The sequence below is a fragment of the Anastrepha obliqua genome, chromosome 1 (assembly GCF_027943255.1).
Source record: "Anastrepha obliqua isolate idAnaObli1 chromosome 1, idAnaObli1_1.0, whole genome shotgun sequence".
NCBI classification, from domain to species: domain Eukaryota; kingdom Metazoa; phylum Arthropoda; class Insecta; order Diptera; family Tephritidae; genus Anastrepha; species Anastrepha obliqua.
This window is the reverse complement of record NC_072892.1, coordinates 66,251,268-66,274,371: the sequence shown is the minus strand read 5'-3', so window position 1 is coordinate 66,274,371 and position 23,104 is coordinate 66,251,268. Positions and strand designations below refer to the sequence as shown.

At 35.0% G+C, this 23,104-nt stretch overlaps 1 protein-coding gene across 5 annotated transcripts in view; it reads right to left on the bottom strand.

Moving 5' to 3' along the window:
* Positions 1–23,104, bottom strand: part of LOC129244416 (TBC1 domain family member 1) — a 125,679-nt gene that overhangs the window by 25,136 nt on the left and 77,439 nt on the right. The window contains exon 1 of one of the 5 annotated variants that reach the window (XM_054882055.1): positions 17,761–18,713. The exons of 2 other annotated variants lie outside the window; for them this stretch is intronic. In XM_054882055.1, coding sequence (XP_054738030.1) covers positions 17,761–17,763 — 3 coding nt within the window. In that variant the 5' untranslated portion in view covers positions 17,764–18,713. Of the gene's footprint in view, positions 1–17,470; positions 17,618–17,760; positions 18,714–23,104 lie in introns of those variants that run through there. 2 more of the 5 variants (XM_054882064.1, XM_054882048.1) reach the window with 2 other exon arrangements.

Below are 23,104 nucleotides of genomic sequence, written 5' to 3'. Positions count from 1 at the left end.
TGAATTTTATGAAGTAAAAGCACATTTTTATACCTCATTTATGCTTATTGATTGATGGGCAGCTAACCGTCTCTTAGTGAATAAAATGTGTTAAAATAGGGATGAAATTCCCCCAGCCATAAGGAACAAACAAAAAGTAGGTAATGTCAACTACAATTTTCTACCAAATTTCTAACCGGCTGAACTACCTAAATAAGATATGAAAATATTTTGAGGAAATACTTGAGAAAATTATATTAGTATAATACTTCCTAAATGTTGTGTCACTGATTTATTTTTGGTAAAGTATAATAGTTCCCAAATGTTGGGTTAAAATTTCAAGCAAATTAGAGAATAATTTACGGACACATAGAACTTGGACAAAAAGAGTCTGGCAAGGGAAACTTTAAACAGTGGAAACTTTAAACATATGTGACTGATTTATTTTTCAAAAGTAGATTTTTGGTTTTTTAGATTTTTCTAAAGAATTTTTTTTTCTTGTTCACTCCTCTCGAAAGCATAGAGCCTCGTCTTTGACTCAGTCTCGCGTTGGTTTCGTTAATGTATTTTGATTTTTGACAGGGTAGGTGATTAGCCTGCCGCTCCCAGTCCTAAATAGTGGGAATTCTCAGCTGTCGTTGCTGAGGAACAGCGCCTTCTTACTGCTTGGAGCGTCATCTGTGTTTCACATTTTTTTGCCAGAATGATCGCACAGATGGTTGAGGACTTCGCTAAATTTGGTGTGTCTTTGCTATTCTCTTGCTGGCGCCACAATGCACTGATTATTGTGCGAGAGTAAGGATGGAAAGGATAAGTTTTTTGGTTTGATGAATGATATTTGTTTTTTTTAGAAACACGGAAAGTTGGTAAATTTGGAAAAGTGCAAGGACCGTGATTTACGTGGAGGGCCATACTTTCTAAAGTATAATACTTTCTAAATGTTGTGCTAAAATTTCAAATAAATCACAGAATAACTTACGGAGATATAGAACTTTTACAGAATTCTTACATCAAATTGTAACAAAAGCTAATTTCGTTAATCGTCTAAAGAGAAGTAAACCGTTTTTGCAATACAAAATACATGGACAGACAAATAAGTCCATGGTGAAAAAAAAATTCAGAAGGCAGGGCCAATATCAAACCGTTAACCGGCTCTCAATGAATTGAGAAAAAATAAACTAATTGACTGACGTGATCGGGGTAATCAAAGCGATTTGTTTACGAAGGAACTGAGATTGGGTTGGTGATATACAAAAAAAAATCAACACACTTCACACTCATATTGCTTCGATGCTGTCTGAACAACCACTGATTGGTGTGAGTATGTGTGAAATGAGCGGGCAGAATTCTACTGCCGAATCCCCGCTTAAGTGTCAGCCGAAGTTAATCGCTCAATTTTGTTTTTCACCATAGCTGAAGGCAAAACCCCAAAAAGGAATTTAAGTGACCGACGATTTCGTCAGCACATGAATGGATCACTCATCGCACAGGATTAACCCTTAAAAGTCATGACCACTTGCTAACTTTCAAACTCTCTCTCTCTCTCTCTCTCTCTCTCTTCAACTTCCATACTAATTTTTCAGCCGAAACTGTTTGGGTGCTCATGGATTTCTCTTATTTATGACTCTTAAGCTGTTTGTAATCCATATTTTTTGTTTAATTCCTTCTGAATTTGCCCAAAATACTTTTAATTAGAAGAATCTCTAACAAATCGAATACGAAATAAAAAAAATATATGATAGTATATTGAGCAACTGGTCTTATTAAGTTGAACATAACTGTACACATATTTCTGCACAAAGTCCATTTAAAACTATCATCCCAGTGGCACTTTTTTTGTTTTGTATTTATTTTTATTTGTAAATAGAAATTCGCTATGACGCAATTTTTAAATGCAGTTGTCGAAAAAAATTAATAAATAATTGTTTAAAAGTGCCACTGTGCCAAAAATGAGAAATACCTCTTAATTCGGTTAATATTGTCTGTCTTGTGGGTTATTTCAATTTAGATTTTATGGATTCATTTGACATTGTCGTGATAGCAGTGAACAATTTCTTTAAGCAACTGAAACGTAAATGGTATTCACTGAAAATAGGCAAAAAGGGCGAGCAGTTAAAACGGAGAAAGAGCAGAAGAACAACTTTACAATATTTTGATTAAATTTAAATATTCTAATATGTGAGGGAAATTCGAAAGAAAAACTATTGTAAAGGAGATTAAAGGCGAATCACATTTAGGTCGTTAAAAATACGATCTCTCGAGTTTTCTAAGAGATGTTCATCGTATTTGTTCCTGAAGCATAAGACATCGGAAGAAAATACAGCAATAAGTAATCTTTTGAAAAGGAACACAACTCCTACAAGGTGCGACACTAAGTTCCGGGAGCTAAGTTATAACTCAAAACTGGTAAAACAGATTTCTCAAAAGGTTCTTCTTTAGTATAGCAGTTTGAAGAATCACATTTGGTTTGCGTTTATGCTTGTTTTTCGAAAATAACTATTTTAGTGGCATCGGCAAAATAAGTGACTTACACAACATGCCTGGTTTAGTTTGTGATTCAATTTTTGGTGTTTCAGAGAGACGCCAGAGATTGTATAAGACGAGTAGTCATTGGAGAAGAGACCTGAATATTTCGGTATGCCACTGAGGCCAGTAAGGTGAAAAAGGGTGGAACGCATGGCACGAAGAAGATGGTGTTCAAGTCGCAACTAAAGGTAATGTTGATAATTTGTTTCGATATTCGGGGCATCATTCCAGACAAATATGGATTTGGCGGTTCTAAGTTGGCATAGTGAAGTGATTGCGGTAAAAGGCATTACAACTCTGACGCATCCACTTTGTATATCCGATATTTTGCAGGCGACTATTTCTTAATCACCCAATATGAAATCGCAACTCAAGCGAACTCATCATGGCGGCGTATGGGAACCTGTAACCGTACAAATTTGTATGAGTTGGAGTTACTAAGCCTGCTCAAAACGTACGAGATATTTTGGAATCGTCGCTGATAATAAAATTTTGCTCGTAATTATTATTATTATTTTTTTTTTTGTTTTGTCGGGACAATTAGCAAGCATTAAGTCCATTGTACTGCACTCCGGTTCCCTTTTTAATATGCTTTAAATCTACCCGACCTTCGAAGAAATCTGAGTAGAGCTTGTGGTGTCAAGGAGACTTCTTCTCTGGTCGCTTCTTAACAGACCTCAAGCCTGATTCGAGCGAAGGTTGGGCCGACGCACAGAAAGTCGTCCGCCGTCTCATTACTTAGCTTGCTTGTGTTTTATTGGTAAATTTCCGACTCTTAATTGCCACACCTTGTACATTCAATATTTTTTGATGGATTAACACCGAAATTCTTGGGAAGGCATGCCACGGAGGTCTAGGCCTAAAAAATTTAGTATAAAAAACTTAAACGCCGAATGAGTTTTGTATGTTTTCATCAAGACATATAAAACGGTGACTAAATTGCAGGAATTGCACCAAGAAATGGTTTACTATCCTCCGTAATCTCCGAATTCGGTTCCCAGTGACATTACTTATTGCCAAATATGAAGAGACTTCTTTAGGGGAAAAGTACGCCCCATTTGCACCAATGCACCTTTTTGCAAGATCGAGAAATAGCGGTCGCTCTCCGACAAGCAATGGCAAACTTCCGAGTGTATTTCTGCTAGCGAAAAGCTGCTCATAAAAACCATTTGCCGTTTGGAGTCTGCTTGAAAACTGTAGGTTCCTCCATTTGTGGAACAAAGTCAAGACGCTCGCCAAAAATAGGAGGAGAAGCTCGGCCAAACACCTAACAGAAAGCACCAATTATTGTTTTTTTTATTATTAAAATAATGTTAGGAGACTGAAGTGCATTGCTCTGAGTGGAAACTATTTTGAAAACTAAGATAATTTCGGGAAAGATATTAGTTGTTACATTTTCAGAACTTTTCATTCGCTGTAGAAGTAGAGTATCAGAAATATCAGGCAAGTAATCAGAACGGACGTCGTCGAAATTTTCACTTAACGATTTCGTGCTTATGCACTAAAATTATAAGTTATGACCCTATTAAAGAATGTATTAGCGTGTTAGCACCTTTTGCTTTAAGTCGCATACAAAATGTTTAATTAGTTACCGGTAATATTCTAAGTTGTATTTCATCACAATATGTTTTGTAAATACCATTACATATGTAAGTACATATTTATGTATTTTGAAAAGGCTGTAAGTTTCTACAATATTAATACCCACATTAACGCCAGTGCAGGGCGAACAAGAAAAACAATTAAAATTGCTTAATGCATGGATGTTGTTGGTATAATTATTGGTTTTGCTTACAGCAAGCAAGCACTTGGAGTTTTGTTTTCCTCTTACTTAAAAAAAGTATGTAGAAAGGTGGATGTATGCGTGTACATATCTTGCATTCATATTTTATACTAATTAAACATGTAAACAGTTGTTTTTTATGTAGGCGCAAATGTTTTCAACAATAAAACACCTTTATAAATTATCACTTGTCTTTTTAAATAACTTTACAAAAGAGTGCATTCTTTCAATTAAAAAAACATCAACTATTTATTTAACATTTGTGAGACTAATTAAAGAGGAAATAACTACAGTCCATTTACCAGTAAATTATCATGGACAAATAGGGTTCCTCCTCCTATTTGTGGTTTGAGTATTGGCCTACGAAACTGAATACTCAGAAAAATTAAAAAAAGTCTTGGTTAAACAGTTAAGAGTTTTTGTTGAAGTTTTGAAAAAATTAAAAAAATTTTGTACAAAATTTGGAACTTTGTGATATATGGTTTTTGATGTACAGCTTTTGATGACGAATAGTAATAAAGTTAAAAAACAAACGAACTGTGCAACCTCATACAAAAAACGGTGTGCCATTCAAGGAGTTGATAGTGTGCACTAACTCTTGCCCCAGATGTTGTCGGACGAGCGAATGCTTGGCTGGTATATTTTCACAATTTCTCATAAGGCTATATAATTTGACTGGGGTAGAATTTATATAATATACAACTAAAGTTTACAGCCAATGAATTATTTGGACCCAAGTATGATAGAGTACCAGGTTTGGTGATATGAAAAAAATTATAAGAGTAACTTCGGCTGCCAAATCATCGGGACGCCGTTTTGCACTCAAATCAAAATGTAGGGAGTAGCAGATAAACTGAATTTGTGGTACCACAACGGATCGGCAACGGTCTAAGTGAGTTCGTTTAAAGACCGACTGCCACTTCTACCTATCCACCACGTCATCGAGAATTCGACTAAGGATGATAGATTACCAGAATTGGCCATCAGGTATGCTGAAAAACAAAATTTAGCGAGTAACTTCAGTTGTCATGTCACAGCAGATTCGACAACAAAATTATGTCAAGGAGAATATATTACCAGGCTTGCTATTCAGCTGTGGTGAAAACTAAAATTGTTACTTGTTGCTGTTGTTGTTACTTTGTATTCGGTAGTCGAATTCTGCACGTTCAATCAGTCATTGCTCAGATTTCGTTGCAACGAAAAGTCATTGGTAGATTTCTTCTTATATCACCAACATAATCTCATAATCTCTCGCTCTAATGTTTTTTCGTAAACAAACCGTTGTCATAGCCCCGGTTACGTCAGGAAATCAGTTGATTCCTTCAAAATGGCTGAGCGGTGGTTAACGGTCTAATGTTGGCAACACCTCTGCATCGTGTTTGGACCTAAACTACGTGCATGGAAAAAGAACCGACGCATGCGAGATTTGCGTCAACTTAAAAGTCACTTTAGATAATTCGAAAAGAAGTTGTGTATGAGAATTTGGTCTACCGGAAAATATCACATTTCGTGCAGCATAATCTCAAGATTCATCAGAATTGTGCTTTGATAGCGAACAAGCGTTCAAACAGCACAAGGAAATAGTTCACTTGGGCACCATCTTTTATAAGCCCCCTGAACAAGAAAAATATGATGACAATCGTAATTTTTAAGTATTAAGGGCTTTGTTTAATTGAGAAACAGCATTAGGACCGTTAATAATTTCAGCCTTGAGATGCAACGGATACCAATAGCTTTCCCTCAACGAACAATAACCGAACTTTATACATATGTAGGTCACTCCTTCCTAATACTTTTAGAAGCAGAAGGGTGACAAAAACCGATTTTAGCGGCTTTAGGTGTTCGAGAAATAAATTCTGCGCAAGACTTATAGTGGTTAATTACCGCAGACGGGCATGAGGAGTAGTATGAGTTTTATGAAGAAGATATTGGCATAATCTGGCGAGTTAAGATTCAGTGGCTTTGTTGATTAACTCATGTCGAATTTTATATGCTTATTGCATTTAATACCTACAGAGAACAGTTAAGAAAAATGGAAAAAGTTTAATGGCAGTTGGCCTGCTAAGTGTTGATTTCGACAAGTTTTAGTGAGGAAAATTCACAAGGGAATGTGTAATTTGAAGTTAAAGTTTTTTGTTTCATATAAAAGAAAAAAATTGTATTAAATCTATTTAAAAATTATGCAATAAATTAGAAAACTTAGTATTGAATTCTAAGTAAGCATGAATTTTCATATAAAACTCAACTGGTTTTAATGTTTACAAATCGATTACTTTGGAGCTGCATACAAAAATTAAGAAAATTATATAATAAGATAAAGTTTAAACGAACCAATTTGTAAAAGTAAATAAAATACATGCAGCATTAGGCCTTAAACTCAAATATTTACATTCGCACGAGTTTTCATTTACACATACACATACATACATGGCACACATATCGCTTTTACTTAAACAAAGGGACTTGACTATTCGCCAGACGAAGAGAACAACTAAATAAAATAAAGTAAACAGAGTTTATGGAAATATCAAAAGCGAATTCCCGGGCTGACTGATTGGTTGCCCAATTGGTGAAGAATTGGAAACAGCCACCACGTTTCGCTAGTTACTTTTTCGTTTAAATGCATGCACATACATAGACATACACTTAAGTTCAAAATAATAGGAGCGCGTCATATTGCAAAGTTCTGATTATTAATTTTTATTTATTTTGTTTTTCTTTTATTATAAATATCATAAAACTTAACGATTTAAATTTAAAAAAATTCTAAAAATTTGAAATTTTTTATTCAGAATTTTTATGAAAATTTTCGATTTCGTAGTTTTATAGCTGAAGTTTGAAGTCGCTAAAAAATCGCAGTGTTTTGCATTTTCGCTATATGTATAAAAAAAATTTGGGGCATTCGTTATATGGAAGAAAAAACATATCACCATCAGCAAAAAAATTATAAAAAATCAAGGCAAATTTCGAGCCACTTTAAATTTGCACTTTGTTATACTAAAACTGATTGGGTAGAAAACTGCATATCCACAACTATCTAACTTAAAGTGATGTCTTCATATATGTATTCACTGACGGCTCGAAATTGCTGGATGGAGGAGGTACAGGGATTTATTGCGCAGAGCTAGGCATCATGCGGCCATTTAAGCTACCTGACCACTGCAGTATCTTTCAAGCAGAAGTCTTTGCTGTAGGAAAGGTTGCAGAAATAGCATTAATAAAGACATCGAGCAACCCCAAAATAAATATATACGTTGATAGTCAAACGGCGATAAAGGTAATAAACTCATATGAAATTTCATCTCAAAACGTGCTAAGAGCAGCAAAGCAATAGAGAGACTGGGCGCAGACAGACGGCTGCACATTATTGGATACCTGGACATAAAGGCATTGCAGGGAACGAAATTGTAGATAAGATTGCCAACAGCACTGTTTAAGTCAGTTGTGGCATTGCTGCTTTTTTTCTAATAGTACATCACATACATTTTTTTTTGCTGCTATGTAAATTTCTGTTAATTTCTAAAACACATTTTCCAAAAGTAGTACAAATGTACAAATTTCTCTCTTTTGGTCCATCCATGACCATCCAATTTCGTCCGAAATTTGGGTTTTTAAATTAAGATCCTTAATATTGTAATATAACCTGAGATGTATGCCAGTGTGTCTTCGTAAAGTTCATCGACCTCAATACCGTCTTCGATTGGGCTATTGTTCACATGTTTGACTATTTCATCTAACTCATTGAATTCTACAGAGGGATCTATAAGTATTTACATTGATAATCTCAATGCCGAGCCACTTTGCCCTATCGAAACATTAAGCGCTGTATGTACTTAGTATTTCGGTATTATTTGCTAAAAGAATAAATTTATCATAACGTACATTTATGCATAAATAAAATGAAAAATTTTTTTACTAAACAGACAGTTTCGTAAACGGTACTTAAATTGAGGTGTGCTGGGTGGTCAATGAGACCGCCTGCATACCTCATGGCACCAAAGAAATGTTCTAAGCCATCTTCGTTCAAATTGTCCGTTAAAATTCTTTTACTCCGATATTTGCGAACGTAGTAGTATAAACCAAGGCGCATCCAGTAAAGGTGGTGGCGCTAGACTAACAACAATATTTTGCACGTTTGATTGTCAAAGAAAAGTATTGGCAAAGTAGAAAACAAAGAATGAATTCGCCTTGTTTCATTCTCAGCTGACAGCCACATGGACACGGCGAAAGCAAAAAACAACTCAGCTTATTTACCAACACCACCTTTAATATTGTAGATTCGCCTTGGTATAAACCTATATGTAACGTATTCGTGACAATTATTTCTCTCTGAAAGGATGCGAAACTGGTTTTGGTTTGAATAATTAGGCTTGACATAACTGAAGCCATTTCGTTTAATATATAAATTTGATTTTCAATTTCGGAGGCAAATGCGTTCTTGAATGCGGTGCAGGCAATATTTTCGTTTACCAGCTGTATGAAATTACCACAACTGCATGCGCTGCGCGAACTATGGCCAGTGAAATAATAGCGACTTATGGCACTCGCTGTTGTATTCCAAAAAATGTGTGCACCCAATTTCACTTTTTGGCGGTTAACATTCGTAATGTGCTTCCGATAGCTTAAGTGCTTTTGCAAAAAAAAAAAAAATCACGAATTTTGCGGCATTCCTTTTTTAATTTTATGTTTTCTTTTTTTTGCTTAAAATATTTATTAAAACTTCCACAACTGGAAAGCACATCCATTCGGGTTAAAACAAATTACACTAAATGAAAATTTTCAACCAATGCATTCAAAGGAATTGTCATGTTTATATTTTTTGTTTTGACTACAGGCGTCCCTCGCATAACACGGTACTTGTAAAACACGGTTTCGATATTACACGGTACAAGAATTGATATTTTGAAAAATATGCGTTTTAAATTTGAACTTTTTTTCCGTTCAATAAGGGGAATGAATACCCCAAATTCCTTGCTATAAAAAAATATCTCATTTCGTTTTGAGAAGTGAAAGTAAATATGCGTTTTGTCCTTTGTAAATGAAGTGGATAAAGTTTTCTAAATAAAAACTTCAAGGTAACTTCCTTTTTCATTTATGTAGTATTTTGAACGAAATTTCAGCTATCATAAAATTTTAGATTTGGTTTCGATATAACACGGTACACATTGCCTTTATTTATATGTATTATTTCAAGGTTTCGTATAACACGGTTTCGATATAGCACGGTACGAATTAACCGTGTTATACAAGGGACGCCTGTTCTTGGCTCACTGTATACACTGTAAAAAAAATCGTATATTATATAAATTTACACAACATTTAAAACGTGATAAATATTAAATGTGATGTTTTTTCCTTTCTTGGCCAATATTTGCACTCCGGGATTCATGTGTGGTACGTCAATGCTCTAATCTATTGGCTAAGGCGTTGCTAAAATTTAAATGAGTCAATTCTCAATTTTGTTTCGAGCAGTTATGAGTCTCGAATTTCGAACGCGACTAGCTCCACTTCAGGGGTTAGGAATAGTAAGAATTTTCAAAAAAAAATCGATTTTTTGTTTTTGCATTTTCTTAAAGTATAATATCTTAAAAATATTGTGTGAAAATTTGAAGTGAATCCGACAAATACTTTTCGACAAAGGGCTCTCGGGCTCTACATAAATCGATAGCAAAACTTTGAATGCATTTTTCTCAAAACTATGAACTGGTGGAGGATGGTTCCATGTGTAGAAGTCCACGCAAGTGGGGAAAGTTACTGATCGCCATTCACTTGGGAGTGGCCAGGACGATTCTTCTACATATGGTTCAAGCAGCTCACAACGTCCGGGATTAGCCCACGTATCCTCTGGTTAGCTTCCGAACACCCGTTCGGGAGTGAGCTAACGTGAGAAGGCGAAACATTCCAGGATAGCTGGTTGTGCGCTGGGTTTGGGACCCGCCACTTAAAAATCCCCCCCAATGAAAAGATTAAAAAAGCCTCGGATGAGAACTGCCTTTACTGATGACGACCCCTGCAAACTAAATAAGGAATATGATTTGAGGGCATGCACCTGGAAATGTCCAGTCCCTTAATGGGGAAGGTGCTTCTGCCCGGCTGGTTGATGTCCTCGTGAGAGTAAAGGCTGACATCACTGCCATCCAAGAGATGCGATGGACGGGGCAAGGAAAGAAAACCATAGGACCTTGCGACGTCTACTACAGCTGCCATGTAAAGGAGCGCAAATTCGGTGTCGGATTTGTTGTGGGAGAGAGACTTCGTCGCCAAGTACTGTCGTTCACTCCGGTGGACGAGCGTCTCGCAACAATCCGCATCAAAGCCAGATTTTTCAACATATCGCTAATTTGCGCCCACGCCCCGACGGAAGAGAAGGACGATGCGACCAAAGATTCCTTCTATGAGCGCCTGGAAGGTTCCTATGAGCGTTGCCCCCGCCACGACATAAAAATCGTGCTTGGCGACTTCAACGCCAGGGTGGGCAAGGAGGGAATTTTTGGTCCCACAGTCGGAAAATTCAGCCTGCACAACGAAACATCCGGTAACGGACAGAGGCTGATCGACTTCGCCGGGGCCCGAAACATGGTAGTCTGCAGCACCAGATTCCAGCATAAGAAAATACACCAAGCTACCTGGCTGTCTCCTGATCGAAAAACGCGAAACCAGATCGATCATGTTGTGATAGATGGAAGACAAGCTTCTAATGTATTAGATGTACGTACGATCCGAGGACCCAACATCGACTCGGATCATTACTTTGTTGCAGCCAAACTGCGCACCCGCCTCTGTGCAGCAAAAAACGTGCATCTACCTACGCAAAGAATGTTCGACATCGAAAAGCTGCAATCACAACAGACAGCCAAAAGATTCGCCACTCGACTCTCACTCCTGCTCTCCGAAAGCACTGCCCAACAAATCGGCATACGCGAGCAATGGAGCAACATTTCTCGTTCCCTACGTACCGCCGCCGAAGAAGAAATCGGATTCCGGCGAGCCCGAAAAAACAATTGGTACGACGAGGAATGTCATGCTGCCGCAGAAAGAAAAGATGCCTATAGAGCCACGCTGCGATCGGGCGCAACGCGAGCCATGTGGGTTCGCTACAGAGAGCTGAAAAAGGAAGAGAGACGTATTATCCGACAGAAGAAACGAGAGGCCGAAATACGTGAGTGCGAGGAGCTTGAGATGCTGGCCAATAGGAACAACGCCCGAAAATTCTACCAGAAAGTTCGGCGGCTTACAGAAGGTTTTAAGACCGGGGCGTTTTCCTGTAAGAACAAAGACGGCGATCTGGTGACTGACGTACAGAGCAATCTTAAATTATGGAGGGAACACTTCTCGAACCTGTTAAACAGTGACAGCTGCGCATGTCATAGAGAATGTGAAGATCCCGATACCCCAATTGATGACGACGGAATTGTAGTTCCGTTACCCGATCATGACGAGGTGAGAATAGCGATAACGCGCCTAAAGAACAACAAAGCCGCGGGCGCCGACGGACTCCCGGCTGAGCTATTCAAACATGGCGGCGAGGAGCTGGTAAGGTGCATGCATCAGCTCCTATGCAAAATATGGTCGGATGAAAGCATGCCTGCCGATTGGAATTTAAGTGTGCTCTGCCCAATCCATAAGAAGGGCGATCCTGCAATTTGTGCCAATTACCGCGGGATTAGTCTTCTAAATATCGCCTATAAGGTTCTAGCGAGCGTATTGTGTGAAAGGCTGAAGCCCACCGTCAACCAACTGATTGGACCTTATCAGTGTGGCTTCAGACCTGGAAAGTCTACCATCGACCAAATATTCACAATACGCCAAATCTTGGAAAAGACCCATGAAAGGAGAATCGACACACATCATCTTTTCGTCGACTTCAAAGCTGCATTCGACAGTACAGAAAGGAGTTACCTGTATGCCGCTATGTCTGAATTTGGTATCCCCGCAAAACTAATACGGCTATGTAAGATGACGTTGCTCAACACCAGCAGCGCCGTCAGAATTGGGAAGGACCTCTCCGAGCCGTTTGATACCAAACGAGGTTTCAGACAGGGTGACTCACTGTCGTGTGACTTCTTTAACCTGATGTTGGAGAGCATCGTACGAGCCGCAGAACTTAATCGCTTAGGCACAATATTTTATAAGAGCGTACAATTGTTGGCGTATGCCGATGATATCGATATCATCGGCCTTAACAACCGCGCTGTTAGTTCTGCTTTCTCCAAACTGGATAAAGAGGCAAAGCGAATGGGTCTGGTGGTGAACGAGGACAAAACGAAGTACCTCCTGTCTTCAAACAAACAGTCGGCGCACTTGCGTATCGGCACCCACGTCACTGTAGACAGTTATAATTTTGAGGTTGTAAAAGACTTCGTGTATTTGGGAACCAGCATTAACACCTATAACAATGTCAGCCTTGAAATCCAACGTAGAATCTCTCTTGCCAACAAGTGCTACTTTGGACTAAGTAGGCAACTGAGCAGTAAAGTCCTCTCTCGATGAACAAAACTAACACTCTACAAGACTCTCATCATGCCCGTCCTGACGTATGGCGCAGAAGCTTGGACGATGACAACATCCGATGAAGCGACGCTTGGAGTGTTCGAGAGAAAGATTCTGCGTAAGATTTTTGGACCTTTGTACGTTGGCAGCGGCGAATATCGCAGACGATGGAACGATGAGCTGTATGAGCTTTACGACGACATAGACATAGCGCAGCGAATAAAGATCCAGCGGCTTCATTGGCTGGGTCATGTCGTCCGAATGGATACAAACGCTCCGGCTTTGAAAGTATTCGATGCGGTACCAGCTGGTGGTAGCAGAGGAAGAGGAAGGCCTCCTCTGCGTTGGAAAGATCAGGTAGAGAAGGACTTGGCTTCACTTGGTGTGTCCAATTGGCGCCGGTTAGCACGAGAAAGAAACGACTGGCGCGCTTTATTAAGCTCGGCCAAAATCGCGTAAGCGGTTATCGCGCCAATTAAGAAGAAGAAGAATGAACTGGTGATCACTGTAAGTTAAAAACCGCTTAGTGAATCTCAATAAAATTGATACTGCTTTTGAAAAACATAAAAAAAAACTCGTACCTGATCGAAGGATTTTTTTTCAAAAATTTCGTTTTGTTTTTAAACAATTAATTGTGGGTTTTTTCTCGAAAATTTGGAAAATATTTCCTGAGGCCGCCATATTGTTAATTTTGAAAATAAAAAAGCTTCGATCAGGCACAAGATTATCTAATAATCTAGTAATAAAACTAATTTCTTTTGTCCGAATATCACCGCAAGGGACTTCTGGAGAAACGAGCTCCACACCTAAAGCGATAACTTTTACAATTATTAATTTTTTTTTTTGGATTTTTGCCAAAGTCAAGTCGAAACATGATTTATTTTGTAAAATAAAGCAATTGACTAGCAACCAACAATTATTGAAAATCATAATTTTTTCGGGCCTCTGACTACCCCTAACCCCTTTATACCCGTTCGGATACAAAAGAGTACAATTAGTCTCTTCATCGGATATGCTTAAACGAAAGGGAACAATTCATCGCAAAAGATCTAAAGTGGCAGTAGTCGCATGCGTCTTTGCGACGAATTCCGGGCATGTCCCGGACTAATCGAATTTTTTACAGGGTACATATATACATACATATACAAATGAGCAAAAACAATTATTGAAATTTATATTCGTATTTGACGTCAGGCAAAAAACAAAAAGAAACAAAGTAAGCAAGAAGTCTGAGAATTTTTAAAAGGCCTTTGTTTGTTTGCTATGTTTTAATTTTTTTTTACCAAAATAGCGTGTATGCGCATATGTTTATATGAATACAAGTACACATGTACGCATGTGAATATATGTATATGTAGATGTTCAAAAAAAACGTAAATATTTTTAAGCGATTTTCCACAAATTCTTCGTAGAGTATTTTTTACATATCATCTTCTCACACGCTTTGGTGCAATTGCTACTGAAGGCGATTTGTTTAGCTTGCTGAACATCAATTTGTTGTTGTTTAATTGTGCGTTTGCCTTTGATCCACTTTAACGTCTTCGCGCAAATCAATTGGACTTTTTATTGGAATAACAACAACAACAAAAGTACATGTTTGCTTTCTACATATGCACATATGCAAGTAAATATAATATTTTAACTCTCTGTTTTTCTGCTTTCCATTATTTGTTTGTTATTTTTTAATTTCTTTAATTTGTTATTATTATTCACTTTTTTTGCTGTTTAAAAAATCGCTACCTTGTTCCGCATGGCCAGTCAGTTTCTACTTGCTTATGTAAGCACTTAGAATTGGTATGCTTTTAACGGTGCTTATTGATTTTGTTGTAAATATTTATTTTCCCATTTTGTATGTAAATAAATAGTTGATTAGAAAATTGTGTGCATAGCTGACTGTGGACACTCTGTTAATTTAAAATCATTATATTTTATTATGCGGAAATCGACGGCAGCTATGAATTTGACTCGAACAATCGGAGAGTAAATATTTGGGATGCGTCTTAGGCGTGGGGTATTTTCCACCCACAATTAAAAACAAAATATAGAATTTATTTGGTATCAGTAACAACTTGCTTGAAAAAGTCAAAGTCCGACAACTAATGAAGATAGTGAGACTATGCCGAGTAGTACCTAATCCATTGAGATTATGTGATAAATTTTGAAAAAGCAAACAGAACATTTAGCAAATAGATGCCAACTTAAGAATGATAGATTGCAAGGTTTGACCGTGCGAAGCAAAATTGTAAGAGTAACTTCGGCAGCTACATCATAGCGGATTCGGCACCTGAATTGTACCCGCTGATTTTAAACGTATTCTTACGCTCTTCCAATTAGTCGTTTTTCAGAAGGCAATGACGTAATGTGAGCATTAGCTGTGTGGATTTTTCATATAAATGATTTTATATCCAACATAAACTCAGTTCTGTCGTAGACAGACTACCGTCAAATTTCTTGTTACGTCAGAAAATCAGCTGGTTCTTTCAAATTCGCTGAAGCCGGTTAACAATCTGATATTATCCACAACTTCTGAATTATTTTCACCATACGTCAACTGTCGCTGTCACAAAACTCAATGAAAGTTTTGTGTTTAGTAAAGCCAATGGCTGTGTGTTGCAGTGTTTTCGAATAAAATTAGAGACAAGAGAATGTTCGATATTACGAGTATTACCTAGTAGCATTTAAAAATTTTGTAATTATTTTTTTATAATTTTACATTTTTTTCTAGTATTAGATGAAAATTCAGAGCATGCGCTCAAATATATTTGTGCCTGCTTATGGGCTCGATTTTTAAATATCGCACACCTGGTGAAATTCATCAGTAACTTGAAGCAGTTAATACGAACGTAATTAGCCAGTGTAGGTCGTCATCCTCTAATCCAAAGCCGCTTATTCCTTTTTCCACCTGCTTCATTATTTCCCTTCTGTTTTCCTCCCTGTATGGTACCACAACCGTCGAATTTTCGAGTATTTGTCTCGGCAACCTACTCTATGGATTCTTTACAATATCGAAACGCTGATTCCAACGATTCGGTTCTGGTAGACCAAATTTAGAAAATGTTCATAAAATTATGGAGGTCGTCAAGACGAACGGGCCTGTGTGTACTTATTCAATCACTCAGAAGTTGAAAAATAATCGAACAACTGTTCAAAGCCATTTACATTAGGCTAAATAATTGATATTAGTTTGGGGAAATCTATTTTTTTAGAAGTAGTTAAATGCGTGAGCTCGTTTACATGCTTAGAATTCCTTTTATACTATGGATGTGAAACTTGGAAGCATTTAAGGGCAATCGAGAACAAGAAGCATGTCTTCGTTAGCAAATGCTTGTGAAGAATACTGAAAATCTGGTGGCCAAACCGCATTTCCAACGAATTGATATGGATCCGGACTCATCAAGAGGTTGTAGCTAACGGAATCAAAACCAGAAAATCGAAATGGATAGGGCACATTTTAAGTCAGGCCAACAGGTATGTATCAAGACAAACACTTATATGGAACCGGCAGGGTAGCAGATCTGCCGGAGCACCAGCAAATACGTGGCGAAGAAGAGGCGTAAAGAAGTAAGCCGGAGCGCGATACACATGGAACGACATATGCAAAGAGGTGCCGAACAGAGTTAGATACAGAAGAATTGTTGAGGCCTAATGCGGAAGGAGGGGAAATGGACAACAGTAGAAGTAGTAGTAGGAGTAGAGTAGTAGCACAGTAGTGGAAACGTAGTTGTAACCGCAATATAAACGGTGGGGCCGCAAAAGAAGTTCACACGCTAAGGGAATTTGAAATGCAGAACGTGATGTAGCCCTCATGTAGCCGTAGGTAGATGTAGCATTACAACAGAGAATGAATAATTCAAATCAAAGCTGACTTGGAAGTCATATCAAGTCGGTTTGCAACTTTGAGAAAGAAATAAAATGAGATGGAGAAAACATAATAAATTAGCGAGATTTACGAGTATGACCACAGTTTTGTGATGTACGGGGGAAAATTTACGAACTTATCCAAGCCATACCGATTATTATTTTATGTATAAGCGTTTAAAAATTTTGATTAAAAAAAATTTAAGAATTATTTTAGTTTAATTTTATTTAAAAAAAAATTAAGGATTATTTTTAAGAATTGGCATAATTTTCCAATTGTAAATGTTAATCGCATTTCAACGAAGTCAGTATATATTTTGCAGAAAAATTCTAAGTAATTCATCATTTATATTTTGGATTACTTATACAAGTACAAGGTGGAGCAAATTAATTATTAATTACATTAAACAATTTTGTTTTTGAACATTTTTTTTTACTAAATATTGTAAAAACAATAATTTTGAGTGATGGGAATGAATCTTTATTTTGACCTTTACGCGCTTGATTACTTGTCTGTTTACGTCATTTGTCAAAATTATAAATCTTCCGATAGGCTGATTAATTTTGTGCCACCTTGATAATGTAAAAAAAAGTATTCATCGTTAATTGCATGAGTACGAAAATTTTTATTAGTAATTTAGATCAGTCGACAAGCTCATGCACAACATGCAGAAATAATTTTGTTTCTGTAAAGAGGATATTTATTAGTTTTTGGGTTTGTTTTTTCGTTTATTCTAAAATTTTTCAAACACAGAACACTTTCAATGTCACTTGCAAATGCAGTCAGCAACAAAACACCATTTATTTTTAAATATACTTGATTTATTTACGTACGGTACGGCTTTTGTTCAATGCTGAGGCATCGCTGAGCGATGTGGTGAGAATCGTGTCACGATGACAAGGCACCGTGAACATATTGACCTAAAATTGTTTGCACTTATTGACGGAAGCGAAAAAGACAACCTGCGCCCCGGTGAAAAGGAACGGCTATTGAGGGTTAATCACTTGCTTAAATTTTTTTATAATTATAAAACAAAAAATTTTAATTTTGTTTTATTTTATAGAAACGCTTTTTATTGCCTATCTGTATAAAACATAATTTTTGAGCAGCACCTTGCATTTACCATTGAATTTTCAAAAACTCAGCCTATTGGTTTTGATTCACATCCGAGTTGTTGACAAAAATTGTGTGCTTCTTTTAAACTTTCACTGTATTCATTTGCTGTTGCTTTACTTTTTGCCTTATATTTATTTGCGAAAATATATTTTTTTTAATTTTTTTTATTTTCTATTCATTTAATATCACAATGGCTTTGATCACAATTTTTGCTCTTATTTTCTCAGTAGACACATTTTTCCATGCTGCGTTTCTAATTAACTAATTCAAGATCGATTCGTGATCGTTCGAGCAATTACGATCGGTTGCATCACAAACTCAAACTGATGCGTTGCAAGCCACAAGTACACGCATTTCATCGAACATCTGTCAATTAAATTGCTTCTCTGTGTATGTGCAGAGTTTTGGCGTTCAACCACACTATCGATCACACCACCAATGAAGTGGCGCGGTACACGATTCTTTAAATAAAATACTAAGTGGAATATTTTTTCGTAAATTTTTGAGTTGTTTGTAGGTCACTAGTTTTTCAAAGAACTATTTTATTGGCTTCTGTGGCAATTAAATTTTTTTTATCTTACTTTTTCTTATTCAAAGATCACTGAAAATAAGTTTTCACAAAACGCACACGCACGCAATTTCAATGCCTCAGCACCCTCCACTTTTACCCACCAATCCACGTACGCACACTTTTCTTATTTAAAATCACAAAATGCCGCTTAATGTAATTAAAACTACCGTTGCACATCTGAATGTCACAAACGCTACCGTCTCAGCGTTTAGTGATCGCCCATGGATCGTATTTATCTATATTATGTATTTATTATAAAAAAAATTCCACAAGTTTGAGTTTCACTTCTATGCGCGCAATGATATTTTAGTTACAATTCATATTTTTAATTTTTTCGTTTATCGTCACGCCTGCTATTGGACTGCTAGGGGAGCGTACCGGACTAGCATCTTAACCGTAAATTGTTAATTTTTCAACTGAATCTTGCCGTACATTTGTGAATTATACAAAGTGATCGCGTCAACGCCGTCTCTTCAACAGCTGTTCACACGGCTGGCTGGGTCGATTGGCTTGACGGTCGCTCAATTGGTGGCACGAACGTGCACTTTTCAAAAGTGGATATGAGCGACAACAAATCTACTCGCTGGAGATGTTAATATGAGCGCTGAATGTTGGTCACGCGATTTCGGGATTCATTGAATGCAATCGCAGGTTTTCAAATTTTTTTAATACTATTGCGAACTTTATCGCTAAACTATTTTATTAGCCTCTCATTAGCCTTTTTTTACCTGTTTCAAATGCAGAGGCCAAACGAGTATTCGCCCAAACTTTACTGCATTTCTTTTTTTTTTAATTTTCAGCGCGGCCCTCAGCGTGACCCTTATAAGTATTGGGGATACTTAACCGGGCTAGAATTTTTCGAAAATAATATGCAAAGATTTATTTCCAAATATTTTCATGTAGAAGTTAAAGAACGCTTCGACGTGTGAGCGAATTGTAGTAAAGGTATTGGAAGGTTTAATCGATAAAATGGGTGATTTTTCACATATGAACACTCCGTACAACGACAGTCGGTTCTACTTTACCGGAATGACCTGGAAAGGGACTGCACTCCAGCAGCATTCCCCGCAATAATATGGAGAACGTTTATGCTGCGACAACAACAACATATGGACACTTGTTCCAGCCGGAGAAAACGGCCAACGAATCCGTGTTCAGGAACCTCAAAAACGTATATATACATTTTTTGAAATTTTGTCTGTGTATATTCTAGGTTTGTCCTTGACAAAAAATTAATTTTTTAATTATTTAGGTATTTGGGGGATGATTTCACCCCTTTAGGGGGGCTGGAAATCTAAGTACTTGCTATGGTGTATTACCGTTGGTTAGGGCTAAGCGGAAAAAGCTGAATTTGATAACATCAATTTTTTGTTTTTAATCTTTATCTGAACTTTTCATAAAAGTACCCCTATTCAAGGGTGTGTTTTGATATAATGAAAAAAAATATTAACTCGGGCCTAGACAATATCTTCCAAAATCATTTACGAATATTTAAAAAAAATATATTAAAATCAGTCAAAAATGGGCCAAAAATCTCCATTGGCGCTCTTCCAAAATGCAAATCTTTATGTAATCGTCGAGAAAATAAAAAAAAATCAACGATGATCTAATACAGCTTCGCCGCCACTACGGGATTAGCGTACCTATCGATTACTCTCTCAGCACCGATATCGCTGCCAGTATATTTCTCATTATCTCACATTTTTGTAATGCTTACGCACACAATTAAAAAAAAATTGATCGTGCCGCTCAGCGGCTAGCGGCTAATGATTTGTCCACCGCAACAATGAGTGATTTGTTGCCAATTGCTAATGCCAAATAACTGCGACGTTCCATTATGTAAACAAAGGTGTGGAGACGTAAACAAATTTAAAAGCAAATTTAAAGAAAATAATAGAAAAATAAGAAAAAGAACAAAATATAAAAAATAGAACTAAAAGAAAAATATAAATAGAATAGAATATAACAAAATACAAATAAAATATACAAAATAGAAATAGAAATGAAATATAAATAATATATTGCATAAAAAATAATATAAAAAAATAAAATAACAGTTAATTAATTAAAAACATTAAAAAGATAATATAAAAAATATGATGTATAAAAAATAATATACAAATATAAAATAAAAAGTAATTAATTAAAATCAAAAAAATAAAAATAAAATAAAATATTGTATAAAAAGCTAATATAAAAAAACAGAAAAGAGTGTAAAAAAATAATAAATAAAAAATAATATAAAAAAATAGTATAATATAAAAAAAAATTAATTAAAATAAAAAAATACAATATTTAAAAGATACAATATATAAAAGATAGCATAAAAAAAAATTAAATATAAAAAATAATAAATTAATAAAATCTAATAAATTATATACATTAGTATATAAAAATATAAATAAAATATAAAAAATAATATAAAAAAATAAAATATCAATTAAGTAATTAAAAACAAAATAAAAAATGAATATAAAAACTACAAATAAATATTAAAGATGATATAAAAACATAAAATCCAAATGAAATAATTAAAATAAATATAAAAGATGATACAAAAAAAAAAATGAAAAATGAATTATTTAAAATAAAAAAATCTTAATAAGATATAAATTTAATATAAGAAATAACATAAAAATTGATAAAAATAAAAATAAATATTAATCAAAATATAAATAAAATATAAAAAATCCAAGTAAAATATAAAAGATAATATAAATATAAATAAATTAAAATAAACATTAATTAAGATATAAATAAAATATAAAAGATGATATACAAAAAATTAAAAATAAAAGAAATTGAATTTAAATTAATTGATTAAAATAAAAAAATATAAATACAGTATAAGTAATATTTGAACCAGTAATATACAAAAGACAAATATAATATAAAAAATAAAACAAAAAAGGATTAATTTAAATATAAAAATTAATTAAAAGATAGGAAAATTAACTAAATAAAATACAAATAAAAAAATAAAAGAAAAAAATTAGTTAAAAAAATAAAAATAAGACAAAAAGAAAATAACTGAATAAAATAAAAATTAAAGTAATGTTTTTAAATAAAATAAAATAAAATAAAATAAAATAAAATAAAATAAAATAAAAGTTAAAATAAAAAAAAATTATATAATTAGAGTTAAACAAAAATAAAAACAAAATAAATTAAATTAAATAAAAATAAACTAAATAATCAAAGAAATAAAATAAAAATATAATAATTAAATAAAAAATTAATAAAATAAAATAATTAAATACAAATAAAATAAAAAAATTAATTCAATCAAATAAAAAATTAAATAAAATGAAGCAAATAGTAAAAATTTTCATATTTCTCAGAGTTCTCATATTTTTATTTTGTGTGGTCAATGACCTGTTTCACAATAAAACAAGAAATTAAGTTATGGCTATTGGGTCGAGTTCTGTAACTCAATTTTCTGGAAATTGCATTAAAATTCACTCGGAAGTAAATTACAAAACCTGTCCGATTATTTATTTGTTCACGTTTCGATCTCAACTGGAAGTCATCTTCAGGCAATCTTGGCTCTGCCTGGTCGATAAAAATAAAATAAGCCCAGTACTGGTTTGCCAGTAAACCTCACAAAACACTGTGGACCCCATTGCATACCGAAAAAGTATACTGTTTGTGGGATGTGCAAGCTGGAAGCATTATCAGTCTACACTATTTTCCTTGATGGAGATGGAGCCAACGTTACCGCCTATGTGGTTACTCGAGACAATATCAATTGCCGAAGAGTTAAATGGATCTTGAAGTTTTAGTGAACAAATCACCTCAAAACTGTGCCTTCAATTGACTTCTTGGACTTTTTTTCAGGGTACGCCAAACTACTGTTCTTTGCTGACTAATGAGCATTATGTTTTGGCCGACGAGCGCAATTAGCGAGATTTTGGCTAAAAAAAATGCTAACATATTTGAGCGGACGGATAGGCTTCATAGGATAGAGGTGAGATAAGCAGAGGAAATATTGTATATTATTTTTGAACACAAAATACTTTAAAATAAAACATACATACATGCCAATAATGTTAAAATGTTGGCCATTTTATTGAGTTTTGAATTGAATTATTGAATTTTATTAAGTTTTGCTTATTTTCGCCTAATTTTATTCGAAAATAATTTTATGCCTGCTTTTAACAAAGTTCACCTGCTTCAAACTTATTTCCATAAACCGATCAAGAACTTATTAATAAAAATGCAATCTATATTCAATGAATTAACTTAAAGCTATATATTTCTGTTACTAAAATTATAAAAAAAAGAAATAAAAACTCCATCAATAGCATTGTATTTGTTTTCTGTATCTCAAAGTTCACTTGGCCCGAGCGCACGAATTTCAGGCTAAAAAGTATGTATATCTGTAGGAATAATAGGTGTAAGCTTATACATATGTACGTATGTATGTGAATCTTTCATTTGATATCATTTTATTATACATATTTTATTCCCTTTTTCCTTTTTATGCCATACAAAGAGACAGAGAGACAAATGGACTTCAACTGAGGTCACTGAAAGTAAAATTAGAATTTTGGCAAATATTTTCACGTACCATTTTCTCGTACCACACCGAATTTACAACAATTTTCTTATGTATGTGTGTACATGTATACATACATATGCACACTTACTGATCGTGCGGGCAACACGTGATCATTGGAAGAATAATTAGGGGATTTATTTATAAATTTTTTATTATATTCCAGTTACTGTCAGAAAATGAAAAATATTTAAAAAGAAATGCCATTCGCTTGCTATTTCA